The following is an 18230-nucleotide window of genomic DNA, read 5'->3' on the forward strand; positions in this document are numbered from 1 at the left end:
GTCAGGGTGAAGCTCTCTGTTGCTATCGGCTCTTTCTGCAACTCCGTTCATACTTTCTTCTCATGTCATCCTCTCCCCGTGGGCTTCTTTACCCTTCGTCTTCACCTCTCCCTTTTTTAGCATCCCTAGATGTTTGGCTCAATTTTTTTTTTTTTTTATTATTTTTCGTACCTCAAGCTTCAAAGATTTACAGAAATACTCATGTCTAGTTCCGTCATTGGAGTGGTAGTTGGTAGATATAGCACCTCCAAATGAATATATAAGCAAGTTATATTCTCTATGCTGAGATTATCTGTCTGTAGGTATTCTGCACATCTTTAAATCCCACTGTTAGTGACAGGATGTCTCGAGAACAATTTGAGGTAAAGGCTTCAAATCTGACACAAACGTCCGTTTGGACTGCAGAACGAACTAAAACAGTCTCGGTGGTCAAAGGTCAAGGTCACTGTGACCTCATATGTAGGTAATACATTTCAAGAAAGTCTTGAGGGAATTTCTTCTCATTTGCACAAACAAACTTGGACTAAAGGATGAGTTGAAAGAATTTTGGTGGTCACAGTTCAAGGTCAGCTGGCAGCTTTGATGAGAGTTTAAGCACAAAAATGTCAGGGGCCAAAAGTTCACCCAGGTGTGTGCTGTCTGATTGCTTTCTAGACATAAATGTTTTCAATTTCAAAGAGTCCAGCTTCACCAACTACTTTTTTGAATCATCAAATTAATTTATTTTTTAATTAAATGGTGACAAAATAATGTAAAATGTTTCCATCATTATTTTTTATAAGCTGAGGTGGTGTTTTTAGATGATTCATTTTGTAAAAGTAATCAGATACTGTAATAAAAAGCAGTCACTTCTCAGGAACACACAACAACCAGCATTTTTTTTCTTTACATATATGGTATACTGTTCGATTACCTGTCTGGGTAGAATTCAAGAGCCTCTGAGTCACTCTCTCCTCTTTCCTTCAGGCCCAGGACCATTCAGTGGTCCAAGATTAATGACACCTTACCAGAGAGGGCAGAGATTTCTGGCCCCACCTTCCAGATTTCTCGTCTCAGCCAATCGCACAACGGCACGTACTTGTGCCAGGCCCAGAACAACTATGGACGAGCCGCTGATCATTACACCCTATTGGTCTATGGTGAGTAACCATGGCTACCAGTTCATTCTGTCCAGTTTTCAATGGTACTTTTTATATTAATTGTTCTTTTTTTCTCTTTAAGTTGAATTTCCTGTCTTCGATGATGTTACATTTCTTGTTTTTGTGTCTTTTTTTGTGAGATCTGACTAATTGTATTGATTCTTTTTAGATTTCATCATCATGTTTATTCCAACGCTCGTATTGAGATACCTTAAATCTTGATGTCTGCCTCATCTGTCTTTCACTTTTATTTGTTTTCCTGATTCGGTACGCAGGAGAAACCCTCTGCTCAACCTACTTTGCAATTGATTCAACAGAAATATTGATTCCCCAGCAAGATGTAGACTGTGATCAGATGCTTGTCACAACATCATTATTCTGGCTATCCCTTATAAAGAACCATTTATCATGTCTCCCCTTGGACACAGAGCGCTCTTCAAGGGGATTCACAATAACTCATCTGGTCTTTTTGGCAGCTGAAAATTTACACACACAAAAAAATGAGCTGACATGCAGGAAACAAAAGACAACAGAACTTCCGACTGTGCAAAGTATTAATGCTGTGCTGAAAGTGTTTGAGTTTTACATACTAACATTGGGAGAGCAAAAAAACAAAACAAAAACAAGAGTGGAGCATCTGTTGTTTTTAAAATGCAGACGAATCAACTTTGCTTCTTGCTTGCAGAGGAATCAAAGAGGGAGGAAGATGTGGTTTTCAGGTTTTACAAGTTTTCAAAGATGTTGCACCTCGATTCACTGGTGGCTAAATTCTTAATGAAGGTTGACCCAGATAGACTGCACACCGTGGCTCAAAGAAGATGATGATACAGCTTGCAACATTGCGTGACAACTTCTATTACCACAAAGCTTTTTTTTTTTTTCAGGACATGTGACAAATTGGACAACTTTCTGTGTTTGTGTGTGCTTGGTTTGAAGCAGGTTTGAAAACAAAGGTCTGACTGTGAAAAGAGTGAGGAAGCTGCTTTTTAGTCAAATAAGGTCAAAATATGGAGATTTTTAATGCAGCAGCAGTGAATCTAATTCATCATTAGAGATTTTCTAATACATTTGTGGTTTGGCCTAATTATAAGCCTACCACTGTCACTCAGCAGGTTTACCCCTTTGATCTGCTTCACCCCCTGGTGGCTGCTCCTGTCACTGCATGCTAGTGCCTATAATAAGAAACAGAAGGATGGAGGGAGGGAATAGAGATATGATATCTTATGTAACATTTTTTTGGTTAGCACCCCCTCATTTATCCATCACATTCAAACTCTCTCACATGAGCGCACACACACACACACACACAAATTAGACGCACACTCTTGTACAAGCACGTCTAGCATCAAACGGTACACATAATGGAAGCTTTCCACAGGCATCAAGGGTGGCAACAGTGACAAGATGAAAGGTGCCATCCCCACCCACTCTGTCTGTCTGTCTCTCTGTCTCTCTCTCTATCTCTTCCTCTCGCTCCCTCCCTCACTTCCTCCTCGCCTCCCTCCCGTAGTAGGTTAGACATAGTGAGCTTTGATGTACGTTGCCACCTCTGTAGAAAAATGCTATGACTTTCTACCTCCTCTTCACCTCTCCTCAGCTTCCTCCCTCGCCATTTTTAAGCTTAGTTTTACATTTCTCTGTGCCATTTCTTTTTTCCCACATTTCATCATTTATCATCTTTATTTCACTCAGTTGTTCTGTGCTGTCTTGTTAGGATTAAGGAGTACATCCACTTGCCAATTTATTAGGGAAATTATAACAGCCTTGACAAAATCCTCCCTTCATGAGGATTATGCCGTTCTGTCTTAGTTGAATCTGTTTGCGAGAGGCGTTTATTTTTTTGTGTTTGATCTGCTGATCTGTTCTCTTTTATGCTGAATATATGTCATTTATCAAGGCAACATTATATTTTGCTGTGCAGGAAGTGGTAAAATGCAAGATGCTGACATGTTCAACCCTGTTGAATTCTAAACTAGCAGAGTTCTGCAGTACAGTACCATGATTTGAAGTGAAACAAAAACATAGTTTGACAACATGAAGAACAAAAGAATGAAGAACAAAAATATGTATTTCAAATTGAATTATTTTGGTTCTACACATCCGTCATGCTTGTGGTTTAGCTTATTACTGTGACTCTCATCTGGACCGGCCATGCATGTCTAAATAGCTAGCAGTGAGTGGCTAACTAGAACCTTCTTCACTTGACCTTGAATTATTCAGAGAGGATTTACTGGGAACAATGCTCTCTTTTGCAGGAAGTTCCCAAACGCATTCACACACTTACACATTCACACCTGGAAGCTTCGCAGTACAGGTGAAGATGCTGGTCGCTGCTGCCACCTCAGAGGTGACAGCAAGGGAGGGGAAGGGGCTCCTCTTCACTTTCCCCACCCAGATTTATCCTGCTGACCTTGCCACACAAGCTCACTTCTCTGTCCTTCGGTCCAACGTTGAAGTTAACCTCAAATTACAGCCCCCAATAAATCAATAAAATCCTCTATCAGATGCTGTCAAACTGAATTTAATAATCCTCATGAAGGGAGGATTTACTGCAGCTCTACTTCAGCACTTCTCTAGCTGTACTTAATAAACTGACAAGCAAATTTAAGCAATACATTAAAAAAAAACAAGCTTTTAATACAAATCCAATATAACCCAGGGTTCAGCTGCTCAGCTCTGCACCACAAATTTAGAGCAATTAGCGTCTTAAATCCCCCTGTTTTAGCCCCATATCAGTGGTGATTTGCTCCACTTCAAAAGTTATGTACTCACCCACTGGGCAGATTGTTTCAAACCTTATCTCAAACAGCTCAGAGTTGTTGATTCAGCCATCATCCTAATCTGTAGAAGTCTGAAAGTCACTCTTAATTTTCCTATAAGTCACAACTGAAAATTTGGCTACATGGCATTAATTATTTTTCAAGGACCCATTGCAGGATGTTTACACTGATATGTGTGTCTTTGTAAATGTTATACAGTTTTAAAATGTGTTTGCAAGACATCACTGCTAAAGAAAAATAGTTATTAATGATCATGTTCTGGTGAGGAGCTGATTGAATGCAGTAAGTCGTTCTTCGGTCCGTTTGAAAATAGATATAATTCTGTGCAATAAAATGTTAAACGTTATAAAAGATAAGATGACTCATACCTCTGCCATCCACAGTGTTTCTCCATTCCAGAACCCTTGTTGTTTTGAGTAGGTGTCTGTTTTATGTCCTTTTCTATCTTTGAAATATTGAATATAACATTTTGTAGCAAAGGCAAGTAAACTATGTCTTTATTCATACGTCTACTTTGTAACTTTGCCAAACTTTTTGCATTAAAGGTAACCATCGTAAAGACATTATGTAAAAGGAAACCCAAGATAAAGAGGATAGTATTAAAAAGACACAAATTTAAAAAGATTTCAAACTTGAAATTAAATGGACTATTAAAAATTGATAAAGTAGGGCGACAACATAGCTGAATAAAAATGACATAGCAGCTAATCTAGTGCAGATAAAAAAAATCTGATTTTTATTTTTAGAAACATGCTTGTTTTGAGTACAAAACAAGCATGTTTCATTTTCACAGCAACAACGTCTGTCTAAAATGGACCTATGGAACCGTGGAAAAAGCAAGTCACATACAACATCAGCACCTTTCTTCCAGAATATTAGAACAAAACAACACTGACTGCTGTTGCTCGGTTTTGTGTAAACAACCATAACATCGTAATGGTGGGATCGTTTCTATGGCAGTGTAAAATGCATCACTATGGAAATATGAGTTTTCTCAATAATGGGAGCAAATGGGAGCTTTTAAATGCTGAACACAAGAGGTTAGAGAATAGAGCCTTGAGGAGCCCCATATGTCATTTTTGCTCACTGTTAGAAAGTAGTTGTACTTATTGAAGACATCAAGTCTGGTTCTTGCCACAAAATCCCACCCAGTTTCCCTTTTGGTCAAGTTGGACACAGAACTGTCATCCAATTATACAAAATCTAAAATTGTGTTTTCATTCAAAGCTCTCTTTTGTGAGGATTTCACATGTATAATTTCTTCCTAATTATTTTGGGGTTGATGGGATCAAATTTGCTTTAGTTGACACAAGGACAATACAGACACATTACTTTTATGAGCAAACACTGACTGCTTGTCTAATTGTCAGGGATTTTCAGCTTCAGCAACAGCAAATAAAGCAGGTATCAGAAGGGCTTCCCCGCAGTTCAAATTGTAAATATATTATCTTATCATAGTGAGCCTGGAGATTTGTTTTTTACACCTGCAGTTAGCTTTTCAACAGCCTTTTAGTTTCCATTTGTTGCTCCACATTGCTGTTTTTAGAAATTACAATCACCTTAGAGAGGGCTGCTGCATCAGTAACATTTGTAATTTCAGATTTGAAATGATTATCCATCTGTTGGCTTTGGGTCAATAGAGGGTAAATGACGAAGGGAAAGCCTGGATAAATACTCCACTTCTCTTTTCAATGTTGGAATTGTTGTGTACACAGTAGCACCCACATTTTAAAGAAAACAGAGATATGGTTACCTCTAGGTCCATTTACCTTAAAAAAAAATGTCTGTGGCCCCAGAAAAAGTTCAAATTGTCAGTATGGTGTGTTGAATGGTGGGTGCGTGTTGTTGATTGCCATGTACAAGCCGGCAATCTGCTGAATCTCTCAACTCCTCTTCTAGCTGGTGATAGTGAATTTCTCATAAACACTTTCAGTTTCTCAAAAAGCTGATCGTGATCAACAGATCAATAAGGCCGAGTCCCTCTTCCTTGTGTGTGCTGTGGTGTTTTTCACAGTTGGGTGTGAGATCACGATATGTGAGATTCTTTAAAAAAAAAACCTTTGACAGTTTGAGGCCCACTCATTAGCTTTCCCTGTAACCTTTTTCTTTCATGTTTACTCTCAGCCATTAGTGATATTTTAGTTCCATATACAGTCTTACAAATATAAACCATTGCAATATAAAGATACTCTCTATTACAAATAAACATCCTGCATGAATATTGCTACTTAATTGAAAGTACTTAAGTATTTGCAGCCAAATATAGTTTATATGTACATTATTATTATGAAATTTATATAATAATACCACAGTGTGCAATGGGTATAACATAATAAATGGGTGTCATTACCAGAACAACAAAAAAAACAAACAGTAAGCGGATCTTGGAGGCGATATCTTGCTGCAAACTAAATACAGGCCCTGAAAGAATGATTAAAAAAAATAAGAATAAACATGCCAAACAATATTATTGTAGCCCATGGTATCTTTCATAAATGAAAGTACCAAAGTTTTAAAGGCATTCAGGAAATTTCTTGCAGAATAATCAAGAATATCAGCAAAAGAAAACAGCGAGTGTCTGCATTTTAAGAGAGCACAACAGGAGCTCCTTGGTGCTTCCTAAAAACCATGTTGATAAGAAAAAACACTTTCTTCCCTTTTTATGCTTCGCTTTTTTATTTGATTCAGTCAACATCTTCTCTCATCTTTCTCCCTTTCTTGTTTTTCTATCCTCTACTTCCTCCATCACCCTCCTCTCCTCTCCTTCTCTCTTCCCTTTCTTCAATCTGCCTTCTGTTCTCACCTCTTTTGCACCTTCTGCCCACTTCCTCTGTCCTCCCACACCCTTTCAACTATTTATCACATTGCCAACAGTTTGCCCTCTGTTCTTGGTTCACTTGCAGTTCAATCTCTTTACCCGAATACAGCCTGGCTTTCTAAGAATGAAGCAAAGAGGGGAGTGTAACTGAGCGAGAAGTTGAGAGGGATGAATACAAGGAGAAAGGGAGGATGGGTGCTGTAGAGAGTGAAGCGGGGGATAGAGGGATTAAAAGGAGAGGGGAATGGGCGATAGAGGTCGAACGCAGGTTAACATTCAGGACCACAGCCTGTCAGATAAACCGCATGTCAGTTTAGTTGCCTTCCAGCATTCCCAGAGGGACTCCCAGGGTGCACTGGGAGAGGAAGGGGAATCAAGCAGGGAGCACTGCAGGAAAAGTGTTATAAAAGATGAGTCAGCAGAAAAGAAACCATTAAGTTGCAGGTGCAGAAAAACTACCAGTGCGCTCTCACGTCTCCCTCGCTCTCATTTCTTGTCAAACTTCCCTCTGTGAGAGTTAGTTGCCATCAGGGTCTGTACACTGAACACAAACTGAGGTAAAAGTGCCTGCCAATTTATCGCAGGTGCTTTCGGCGCTGTCACTTTATGAAGGGAGATGGGGATTAATGCCTGCAAAGGAGAACAGAGAGCGATAGGTGGGAAACTCTAGGGAGCTTCTGTGGTGGAAAAGATGCAATGCAATGCAGTGCAATTGAATTTGAGCTTTATTCAACTGGTCACACTTGTTTGTGTGTGTGTGTGTGTGTGTGTGCGCGCGCGTGTGTGTGTGTGTGTTTACATTAATATGTTTATGATTAAAAGAGATTTCTAATGTTCATCTTTCTATTAATACAATGAAATTATTTCTCAGCAACGCTCAGAAAATCATTAATGCTATAAATGTGAAGAATTATTTTAAATTAATAAAAGAGCATACACATAGACACACACACACACACAAGCACACACACACACACACACACACAAGCATACACACACAGCCTAGGCGGTCTACAGAATGCTGAAAGGATATAGCTTCTATTGGTTGTTTCATCCCTGTGCCACCATTGTTAAGGAGAAATTGGATTTTTTATGTTTATGGGTATGTGTGTGCATGTTTAACGTGCGTGTGCGTGCGTGTGACTGGTAGGAGAATGTTGCTGATTGTTTGATGAAAGCCCAAAGGGCTCCCTTATGTAATTGAACTGAGCTGCTGCACTCAGATGAATCGCCAAGCCAATAAAACCCATTAGAATTGAATTGCAGTAGAGTGTCAGGGAGATGGAGAGGCAGAAGTTGAGAGGGGGAGATGGGAAGATAAGAAGTGTGCATATAATGTACCTCACACACACTTAAATCCATGTAAATGCACATGTATTTGGAATTAAAGGGAAAAAAACAACAACCCAAAAGCTTCTCTCTGGCAAAAAACATGCTAAAATTTGCTACCATTTGGTTTGCAGTGGGAACAGGTTTGATCAGCATTCACTCCCACATGAAATGTATATACTCAGGTATTTATCAGCTTCTCTTTCAGTTGGCATACATATGAACGTACAACCCACATAGATAGGATCATTTGTGGTCCACTTGTGGTGCATCCAACCTCTGACACGTGTAAGCCGAGCAGTCGGAGCTTCACTTTCAACAGTATACATGGAGGCAATGAAAGCTTGTAGGCTCCTTCAAGATGTGACCTGCATGATGCTTTCTACTCTACACGTGAGTGGACGATCCCAAGATACCAGTCTGCATTCACAGCACTTTTATGAAAGACATTCCCTAGTTTGGTGTTTTGACATTAGTGGTTGAGATACGGTGACTATGAAGGCCGTAACCATGATTCACCTCATTTCTATACTCCTCGACCCATTCGGTGACCCCTTGTTTTCACAGTGGATGGGGGGCATGTCATTGAGGAAGAAACCACATTCATTAGGTTTTTCCTTTATTTGTCAACCATCTGTGTGTATAGTATCTTAAAGAAATATTCTAGGAAAAGCAGAGGAAGCGTGTGATAGATTAAAGAATGGGTTCACATTAAGGAGGGGGGATTGTAGTACATGACTAGGGATTAGTCTATGTCTCCTCTACTGTTGTAATGAGCCGTCAGGATAATTGGATTGAAAAACATTGACCTCCATTTAATGAAGACTGGCAAGGAAAAAAAGAATGACAATGAAAATGGAAAAAGGGTTAGAGGCTAGTGACAGAGGAAGCAAGAGATAGTACAGAGTCCATTTTGTTGTGTCTTCACTTCTGTTTTCCCCCCCAAACTTAACAACGCACCTCTAGCCACATCAGACAGAATGCAATCCGAATGAGTTCTTTTCCAATCAGCATTGGCCTTTATGGAAGCAGTGGACCTCTGACCAATGTTAAACAATGGTATACTGATTGACAGCTGAACCACTTCTCTTCGCAAATCCCCTATAATCAGGAACACTGAACATGAAAGAATAACAGGACTCCTCCAAAATGGTGCTGTAGTATCCTCAGGCACACTTCTGTGAGAATGAGATACGAGGAGAAACGTCATTATCGCAAGTGCCACCACATCCATCCCTGGAAATAACATGGGCTGTGTGCCTGATTGACAGCCATATATTGTTAATGAATAACAATATGATATGAGGGAAAAAATGGCGCTATCGGCCAAGAGAACAACAGCTGTGTTGCATTCTCCTTAATTAAGTTGAAGAGCAGCATTGAAGGAGTGTACTTGCATCGGAATGAAACTAGAGAGGGAGCTGAATGGAGAAAAATAAAGGAACGTGAGGGAAATGTGAGGTGCAAATGAGGAGAGAGTTTTGCTGGAGAAGGAAGAGAGAGAGAGAAAGAGAGAGAGATCTTGGCAGAAAGATAAGAAAAAGATGAAAATGCGAGAAAAGAACTATTATTAGGTCATTCATGATATAGTCCAGAGAAATAAATCAGTGTCCGGTTAATTAGTGCAGCAACCCCTCCATAAATCCTCTGCTCTCAAGCTCTACACAAATGTAGCCACAGTCACATGTAATACACACACACAGACACACACACACAATTTTTCATCTAACTTAAACATAAAACATTTTTTAACTGCAAAATATTTTGCATTGGCACTGCATAGTGTACATTTCTTCACTGAAAAAAAAAGGGTTGGACCAAAAGCAAAAGGGGGAGAAAAAAACGTGTAGGGGGTTATAGTGCTGACATAAGAAGAGTGCAAAAAGAGATTGATGATCTCAGGGCCAGTGGGGAAAGAGAGAAGAGACAGAGGAATACTTACCAATAAATTACTCCTGAGTAGAAAGGGCAGTTTGTGTTTGCACGCGTGTGTTTATGCCTTTGAGCGTGTCGTACAGTATGTGCAAATTTATTGGTGTATTAGCAATCATGTATATTCGTGTAAGCAAATCTGCATGAACGTGTGTGTGTGTGTGTGTGTGTGTGTGTGTGTGTGTGTGTGTGTGTGTGTGTGTGTTTGTGTGTCTTGTACACAGATCTGGCACAGTGCAGTTTTATACAGATTGTCTGATGAAGTGGCATGTTATTCACTCTGAAAGTGCTGATGCACACAAACAGATAGACACATTCACACCCACTCCTCCATCTCCCTTTCTAGTTCTTGACAGCCTTTATTTTTATCTTTAACGGCAATATGAACTTGTCTCTTTCTACCTCTCTACCTACCATTGTGTCTCGACCATTGATTTGGAGAATGTGTCAAGATCCAAGCTATTGTTCGACACTGAATAAGACCATCCCTGCATGGCATTGTTCCATTGGGAATGCATCTGTCACAGACAATGTCTCTGTCTTTTCTGCCATAGAAAATCTGTCAGTGATAGAGAATGTGTTCCTGTATATTCCAATTGCCTCCTAGATGAATGTCTGTCTGCTGGGTGCAATTTACCTCAACCTCTTCTTTAAAGCATGTTTTTCACATCGTAAACATCTCTTTTAACCCCCTCACCTGCTGTTGAAGTCTGCAAGGCAGCATAAATTGTGCATGTCCTTATCACTTGTCAGGGGTCGAGATTGATTCTGTTTCCCTCCCTCAGTCAATTTGGCAAAATAATTAGTGACATTTGTCACAGGTATTGAAATGCCATCAGCCTCAGTTGCTGATCAGCATCTTTAAAATATGTGTTCAAGTTCATGTATTTTAGATCTCGGCCTCCTTCCCAAAACTCATTGGAAGATGGGAGCTATCTGAGATTATGATTCCAATGATGATTAAGCGAGAAGTGGAGGACAGCACCTCTCTCAGCATTTTAACCATTATAAACCACGAGTCATGTTATGCTGCACCTGCAACTCCTGTTCTGAAATGCCACTGCATGTTGTAGATAATAGCATTTGTGTATGTGTGTTATCCCATTCCATGTCTGGTTGTAGATGTGTCAGTCACTACCACGGCCCCTCCCACTCCTACCACCCAACCAATCGTCTCCCATTCCATCACCCCAACCCTCCTAACACCCAACCTCGCACCGGACCCGAAAGGTAACACACACCTCTTTATTCTGCTTCCGCTTCCCTCCATCGCCCTTCGCTTTCCTCCTTTGGTGTCTTCCATTCCCCCTTGTAATCTGATGGCTCTCAGGTGGCCAACACACACACACACACACACGCACACACACACACATACACACACACTTTGTTCTGTTGCAACCTTCCTTTGCCCCCACATCTACTCAAGCATACGTGCCTGCAGATGCTTGAGTATGCACCACACACAACCACTAACTCCTGCTTTCTTTCTTATCACTGCCCACACACTTTGCTCAGTCAGCATTTGTGCATTTTTGTGTGTGTGTGTGTGTGCGTGTGCGTGTGCGTGCGTGTGTGTGTGTGTGTGTGTGTGTGTGTGTGTGTGTGTGTGGTCTAGTCTCTTGGTGCTTGTTGGATGCTGTTAATGAATCTGCAGTAAGAGTTTAAGGAACTGGCAGGACACCCAGCCGTTAGCTGATTGACACAGGCCTGTGAAGGATGAGGGCAATGCTGCACAAATGTACAGTATTCAGCTGAACACACACACGCAAGCACAGAAACACACACGTATTCAGATCGAGGGAGGGCAAGTGAGAGAAAGATCAGAGATCCAGGTTGTTGTCTAATCGTATTATCCTGGAGGAGTGTGACAGCAGTAGAAAGAAAGGCTGCATGGCACTACGCTGAGTATGTACTTGTGTGTGTTTAACTGCACTTTCAATATTTTCCCTCATCTCATAATACACTCACACAAATAGGTGCACATTGTTCGCGCTTCCTTTCTCCAAGCCTTCAGCTTCTTTCTTTTCCCTTCAAAGAAGATGAAGCAAAGGCAGTGGGACATCTCTTTTTGTCCTGTGGGTAGAGGTTGTTCACCTGCTGGGCATGGGTTTAAAATGTCAAAACAAGTCACAAGAAAATGAATGGATGGAACAGTTTGGTGTGTTTAGCATGTGATCTGAGGGGCTTCTCAAGAGAAACAACACACATTTTTATACTGTCAGTCATTTGCTGTAGAGCTTTAGGCTGCCGTGGATATACAACAAGGTGGTATGCGGTACGGGACAACACTGTTTGCTATTTTATCCCCCATGATGAAATATTGCTTTGGATGACTGTGATGCATGCCACGCTTAATGAGACTCCAAGAAATATGTGCAAAAGAGCGCATGCATCTGCTTTCCTTCAGTTGTCAGTCGCCTCCTCCTACTGTCCTTCACCTCATCCATCACTTTCTCTTTCTCTCCTGATCTCTATGTCTTAGCACTGTATTAATGATTCATGTTTTAATTCTGCAGTTAAGGTGCAAGAGCTGCATCAATAACTCGGTGTCCTTGCCTCCTCCTATTGGCCTCACCACCTCTCCTTCTACACCTTCACAGCACTATCAATGAGTCTTATTATTTAAGTCCAGGGTTATTTTCTGGTATTCTATTGCTTTAGACAGAACCATTCATATCCTGTTTTCTGCATTAGTCGTTCCTCTCCATCGTGCACTCTAGTTATGTGAGACAGACATCACCCCGAATACATTTTCTTTGGTTTTTTTCTTTGTGAAATTACAGCTGCAGCTAAGAATTAAGCCATAATGATTTTTTTTCACCTACAAAATGAAAGAGAACATAGCAAAATTTCCCAGTGCCCGCGGTGATATCTTTGTCCGATCTGCAGTCAAAAATCTATATGAATTAATCAATTAGTTGATTACAAAACTGAGAAAAACACAAAGTCATCACATTTGAGGAGCTGGAGCAAGCCATGATTTGATAGATTGGCTTGATAAACAACAATCAATGAAATTAAGCTCAATCAATCAAATATAATTTGCTTTTCTGTCAATGAAATTGATTAATTGACTCTTTGTTTTAATGTCAAGCTGAAATGAAAAAATCAACAAGCTTTTCACCACTTGTAGTTCAGATCATTGGTAACATTGTGACCCATTCACAATTTAAAGGTGCACTAAGCCTTGTTGCATGGTTTCAGCACAATTTGTCTCAAATCGTAGGCGTCTCCCCTTGCTCCGCTAGCTGCCTGTGCTTCCTGAATACACCATGAAAAAGTCCAGGCTCTGGACAACACATGGCTCACAAACGGCAAACAAACACTGAGTGCACAGGATGTTCACATAAACATAACAAAGATGGTTTGGGGGGGGGGGGGTTAGGGCATATGCATACATTGGGGAACAAGCAGAGTCAATTGATTAGCGTCGTAGCTATGACACCCGGAAGCCATTTTTCAAAGTGATAGTTTGTTATTCCTTGCTTACTTATAAATTTACACACCAAACAGTTGGGGTTTGCTCACTCATCTTAGCACAGCACAGGTCCACCTTCCTTGTCAATGCATGTTCATGACATTTACAGAAACACGGGGGGGGGGGCAAGCTTGCTCTGTCTTTGTTTGGTATGTACAAAGAACATCAATGGAAGTGATGTCAGCTGACAACGCTTCGTGCACCTTTAAGACAACAAGAATGAAAAAAAAACATTTCCTCATATTGTTATATGAAAATTTGATCTTTTTTTTCTCCATTTCAAACAAAACATGATGCATGCTTACATCAGAATGCACCAACTAATTTCAGTAAATAACATAAACCTGTCAGTCAGCTTTAGCAGCATGTATATCTGTCTACAAGCTGAGATACATCAGTTGGTTTGCCTACCTCAAATCTTGTTTTCTTTTCCCAAAATGCCATGGTTACAGGCCTTCTGGCTGGAATTTATGAATTTTGATGAAAACAGCGTCTGGGACAGCTACAGATTATGACCAAGGCCTTTTATAGAGGACTGTTTCAGAGGCTACATGGTGCAAACAGTGAGATTCCACTTTCTCTCTGCTATACCAACAGGGCGTCGCCGATGTTATGACCTTCTCTGGATACGTCCGCTTTTCAGCATTCCAATCAAACCCCCAACGTTATTTCCCGTCTCCCCCCCCCCTTTTCATTCAGAAACATTTCATGATACGCCTTGAAATGTCGTCTTTTTTGTCTTCACTCCTCTGTTTTAGTTTTTGTCCTTTACTCTCAAGCGTTGTGTGAAGTGGGTGAGGTGTACATGAATGATTCCATAATGTGCCCGCAATTTTACACGACAAAATGTCACAGACTTTAATTTGCTTTTTTTTTTCTCTCTCACTCCCTCCCTCTCTTCCTTCACTCATCTTGTGGTAAAGTGGTTCATTTCATTTCCCAGGGTTATACTACTCAGGGGGGTAAACACACTCAAAGTTTCCCTCATTCAAAATGCATTGTGCTCTTGACAGGTGCTTGGATGGAGTGGATTTTTAGTGGCTGACATACTTATTTCTTTATTCACTGTCCTCATTTCTCCACCTATTTCTCACCCATCCTATCTGTGCTGTATGTGTGATGAAAGGTGATAATGCAACTTGGGTGGAAGATATTGACTTCTCCTATATTCTCTCCCATGCTGTCGTTTTCATGTGCTTTCTTTCTTTCACTTTTGTCTCTTTCTTTTCCTCCACATCTCTCCTGCCTTCACTTTTGATCCGTCTTTCTTTTTGTCTCAATTTCTTTGTCTGCGCTCCTCTCCCTCTTTATCTCCACGGTTCCTTTTAGATACCCGACACTACACACCCACTCACGCTATTTGTCTCTCTCGCTTCTTCTCAGATCCTGGTGCAGTGGTAGAGACTCACAGTGCAGTACCATATGCAGTCATAGGTGGCGTTCTGGCACTGTTGGTTTTCACTGTCATCTGTGTCCTCATTGTCACCATCTGGTGCTCTGTTCGCCAGAAAGGTAACACACACACACACACACACACACTCAAACAAACATGCAATACAATGAAGTTTCCATAAGTAGCAAGGGACACATCTCGGCAATGAAAGTATATTATCCACAGACATGTCTTCTCATTTCAACACTTCACTGGAGTGCCATCACAGGCAAATATAAATGGTGGTTACAGCTAGATTCTTTGAAAAGTAATCTCTTACATTGATGTGAAAATTGCCAGTTCAAAGCTGACAGAAAGTGCTGCTCTTCTTCACCCTGTCCATGATAGACGACCTTGGCCAGGATAGTGGATGACAGGGTGGGGTGGGAAATGCAGGTGTCCCCATGTTTTATGACTATATGTTAGTGTATCAAGGCTCATCCATTAAAAGAGGCCTCCCTCTGTACCCTATCTTTTTAAGTGCCCCCTTGTTGGCAGCCTTGGACTGTGTACCAAAGCTGCCAAGAAATAATCCAGCTACACTGGAGCATGCTGCAAACAGCTATTACTTACCCTGTGGCTGGACAAGCTGTCATTCAACATTCAGTATGGCTTGACCGCCAATCAGCACCAAGACAGGACCATTACAACCAATCAGTGTTGAGACAGGGCCATTAGGCCTTTGTCTTTTGCCCACCATGACTGTCAGCACGCCAGTCAACCTCCACCGTAAGGGGAATGGTAGTGTCACTCTGGAGCGACACAACTTTCGAGCAGGAAGACGACTTGGGCCTCTCTTGCTCTATTTAACCTGTAATGGGCCGAATCATTAATCATAAAGACTTGAGGGATGCATAAATGTGTTTGATGGGTTTTCTGAGTGATGCAAGCATGCCATTGTTCTCTTGCACCTAACCTTCCCTCCACCCTTTCTGCCAATCTCTCTTCCTCCCCTGTCTTTTATTCTCTGTTATCTCCTCCCCTCTTCTTCTGCTTCGTCTTCCTCTACAATTCACACATCCATCCTCTACCTTTAATTTCCGCCGCTAGGCTCGTATCGTACCAGAGAGCCTATTCTTGCTTGGTACTGACCTAACAATCAGTTAACTAATGAATTAATCTGTCAGGTAGGGTTCTCAGTCATATAAGCTCTGATTGGTTTGATAAAGCTGCATGGCGCTGCAGTGATCATGACGCTTTGCCACCTAACCATCCCTTCCCAATCTCCCTCTTGGTCTCTCTCTCTCTCTCTCTCTCTCTCTCTCTCTCTCTCTCTCTCTCTCTCTCCATCACTCTTTATCCAGGTTCCTATCTTACCCATGAGGCCAGTGGGTTGGATGAACATGGTGAGGTGCAAGAAGCCTTCCTCAATGGGAACGACGCCACCCAGGGCAAGAAGGAGTACCTACTGTAGCCCCTCTCCTTCCCTATCCCTTCTCTTCTTACCTCATCCCTTTATCCCTCCCTTTCCCTCCCCCCTCCTTATATACAGAACACACACAAACACACACACACACACAATTCTATACAACACGCCATGACAGGCGGCCTTCTGAAAACGACTGTATACAGAAATTGCACACAGCCAATCCATCCCACTCCAAACTACTCCATATTCCACTCGTACAGACAACAGACTGAGAAAAAGAGAGCTTATAGACCCACCAGCCATTAATGACTGTGCCATATACTGTACATGAAAATGGAGATGAGGGAGTGGAGAGATGAGGTGAATGTAGACAAAAGCAAAATGATGCCACAATTATTTTGATCAAAATGGAAGCGAGAGCCTCGGCACTCTGCCTGTGTAGTCGCCAAAGTGGAAAGGGAATTAGAAGCAGATGACTACTATAATTCCACGCCTGGAGAAAACCATCCATTTGACAAAGCTCAACCTTTAACTGGTGGAGACAGAGGGAGCAGTGTGTGAGGAGCGAGAGGGGAATTGAGAGGGAGGGAGGGAGTTGACCAGGAGCTATTGAACGTTTGATGCTAGAAAATTGAAATTTTTAAAATTGCCAAAGCATCTTGTCTACAGAGTGCAACTCATATATAATTCCCTAACAACAATGGAGAGTATAAACCCAGAGTCCCGGGAAGTATCCATACTTTATGAACAAACTAAATGTCTTGTTTTTCTATTCCTGCTGGGACTGATTTTTTTTCTTTCCTCTGGCTGTAACAGCGAAGGAAAGGTGTTTTTCTTTTCATTTTCTCTTCATCTCCTCCTTCGTCTCTGTTCACCTTTCACCATTCTCTCCCCCCCTCCCCTCCGTTGTATCTCTCTTTTTCACTGTCTGTCCCTTTATTGTTCCCCCTTTGTTGGCTCCTTGTGAAAGGATTAGTGTTGAGCTGCGTTCCTGACAAAGACGAAAGGAATATGACTCGCTAAGGCATTAAAGTACAGCATAATTATTTTAGAATGTCATTAAGAGGATAAAAGGGTTTAAAAGTCTCAATAAGAAGGACAAGTTGAATGATAGCAAAGCGAATGACTGAGAAAATAAATGGATATTTTTTCTGAATGCTACCACACATATGTCAATACATACACACATTCATACGTATTGTAAACATGTTGAACAGAACAAGTATACATATCTCAATTCCTTATTTGTATAAAAAAAGAACAACTACATAAATTAAATGAAACTTTTAAGAAATTAAAAAAAAACTGTTTACTATTGAAACGCATTATGAAGCAACTATACTAACACAGAATATTAGCCTATAGAGGTGCAAAGCCGAAAACAAACTACTGTCCAGTGATCTTTAAAGAAAATAAAGAAAAGAACAAAAAAAATTTGTCTTTATGAGAAACCAGAGGTCTTATTGAGTTTTTTATTAATTATTATTATTATTATTTGAACAATTATGATTGTCGTTACTGTTATTATTATTATTGCTGTTGTTATTATTACAATTGTAAATGTTAAAGAAATGTACACTTCCCATGGTTGTTTTTTTTTTGTTCTACTGTAGAGATATTGCTGTCTTTTTTTCACTCTTTTCCTCTTACCTTTCCTCTTTCCCTGTATTTCTCTCTCTCCCCCTCTTTGTCTCCTGTGCCTAGTCGTCTCTTCTTCTCTCCCGTCTTTCACTGTTTATTTTAGAGTCCATGTGTCATTGTTGATATATAGCTAACTATTTCTTTATAGGGGAAAGATACAAAGCACGACAAAATAAAAAAAAGACTCCAAAAATAACCTTGAGGGTTGGCCTTCTTTTTTCTTTTTTGTTTGTTTGAATGTGTTTTCTCTGTAATTATCAGGTGTTGTTTTTACACCTTGAGAAAAGAGAACAGGAGACGGAGCATGATTAG

The 18230-nt window shown here is 40.7% G+C and overlaps 1 protein-coding gene across 3 annotated transcripts in view; it reads left to right on the plus strand.

Annotated features, from left to right (window-relative positions):
- Nucleotides 1-18126, plus strand: part of cadm4 (cell adhesion molecule 4) — a 168191-nt gene extending 150065 nt beyond the window's left edge. Inside the window, exons 6-9 of one of the 3 annotated variants that reach the window (XM_086218067.1) lie at nt 967-1139; nt 11121-11228; nt 14860-14988; nt 16213-18123. In XM_086218067.1, the coding sequence (XP_086074193.1) occupies nt 967-1139; nt 11121-11228; nt 14860-14988; nt 16213-16322 (520 nt within the window). In that variant the 3' untranslated portion in view covers nt 16323-18123. Of the gene's footprint in view, nt 1-966; nt 1140-11120; nt 11229-14859; nt 14989-15958; nt 16036-16212 lie in introns of all 3 variants that reach the window. The other 2 variants (XM_086218069.1, XM_086218068.1) reach the window with 2 other exon arrangements.
- Nucleotides 18127-18230: the final 104 nt, after the last annotated feature.

The sequence above is a fragment of the Aulostomus chinensis genome, chromosome 11 (genome assembly GCF_037954235.1).
Source record: "Aulostomus chinensis isolate RoL2024-O1b breed Wild chromosome 11, RoL_Achi_v1.0, whole genome shotgun sequence".
Lineage (NCBI taxonomy): Eukaryota > Metazoa > Chordata > Actinopteri > Syngnathiformes > Aulostomidae > Aulostomus > Aulostomus chinensis.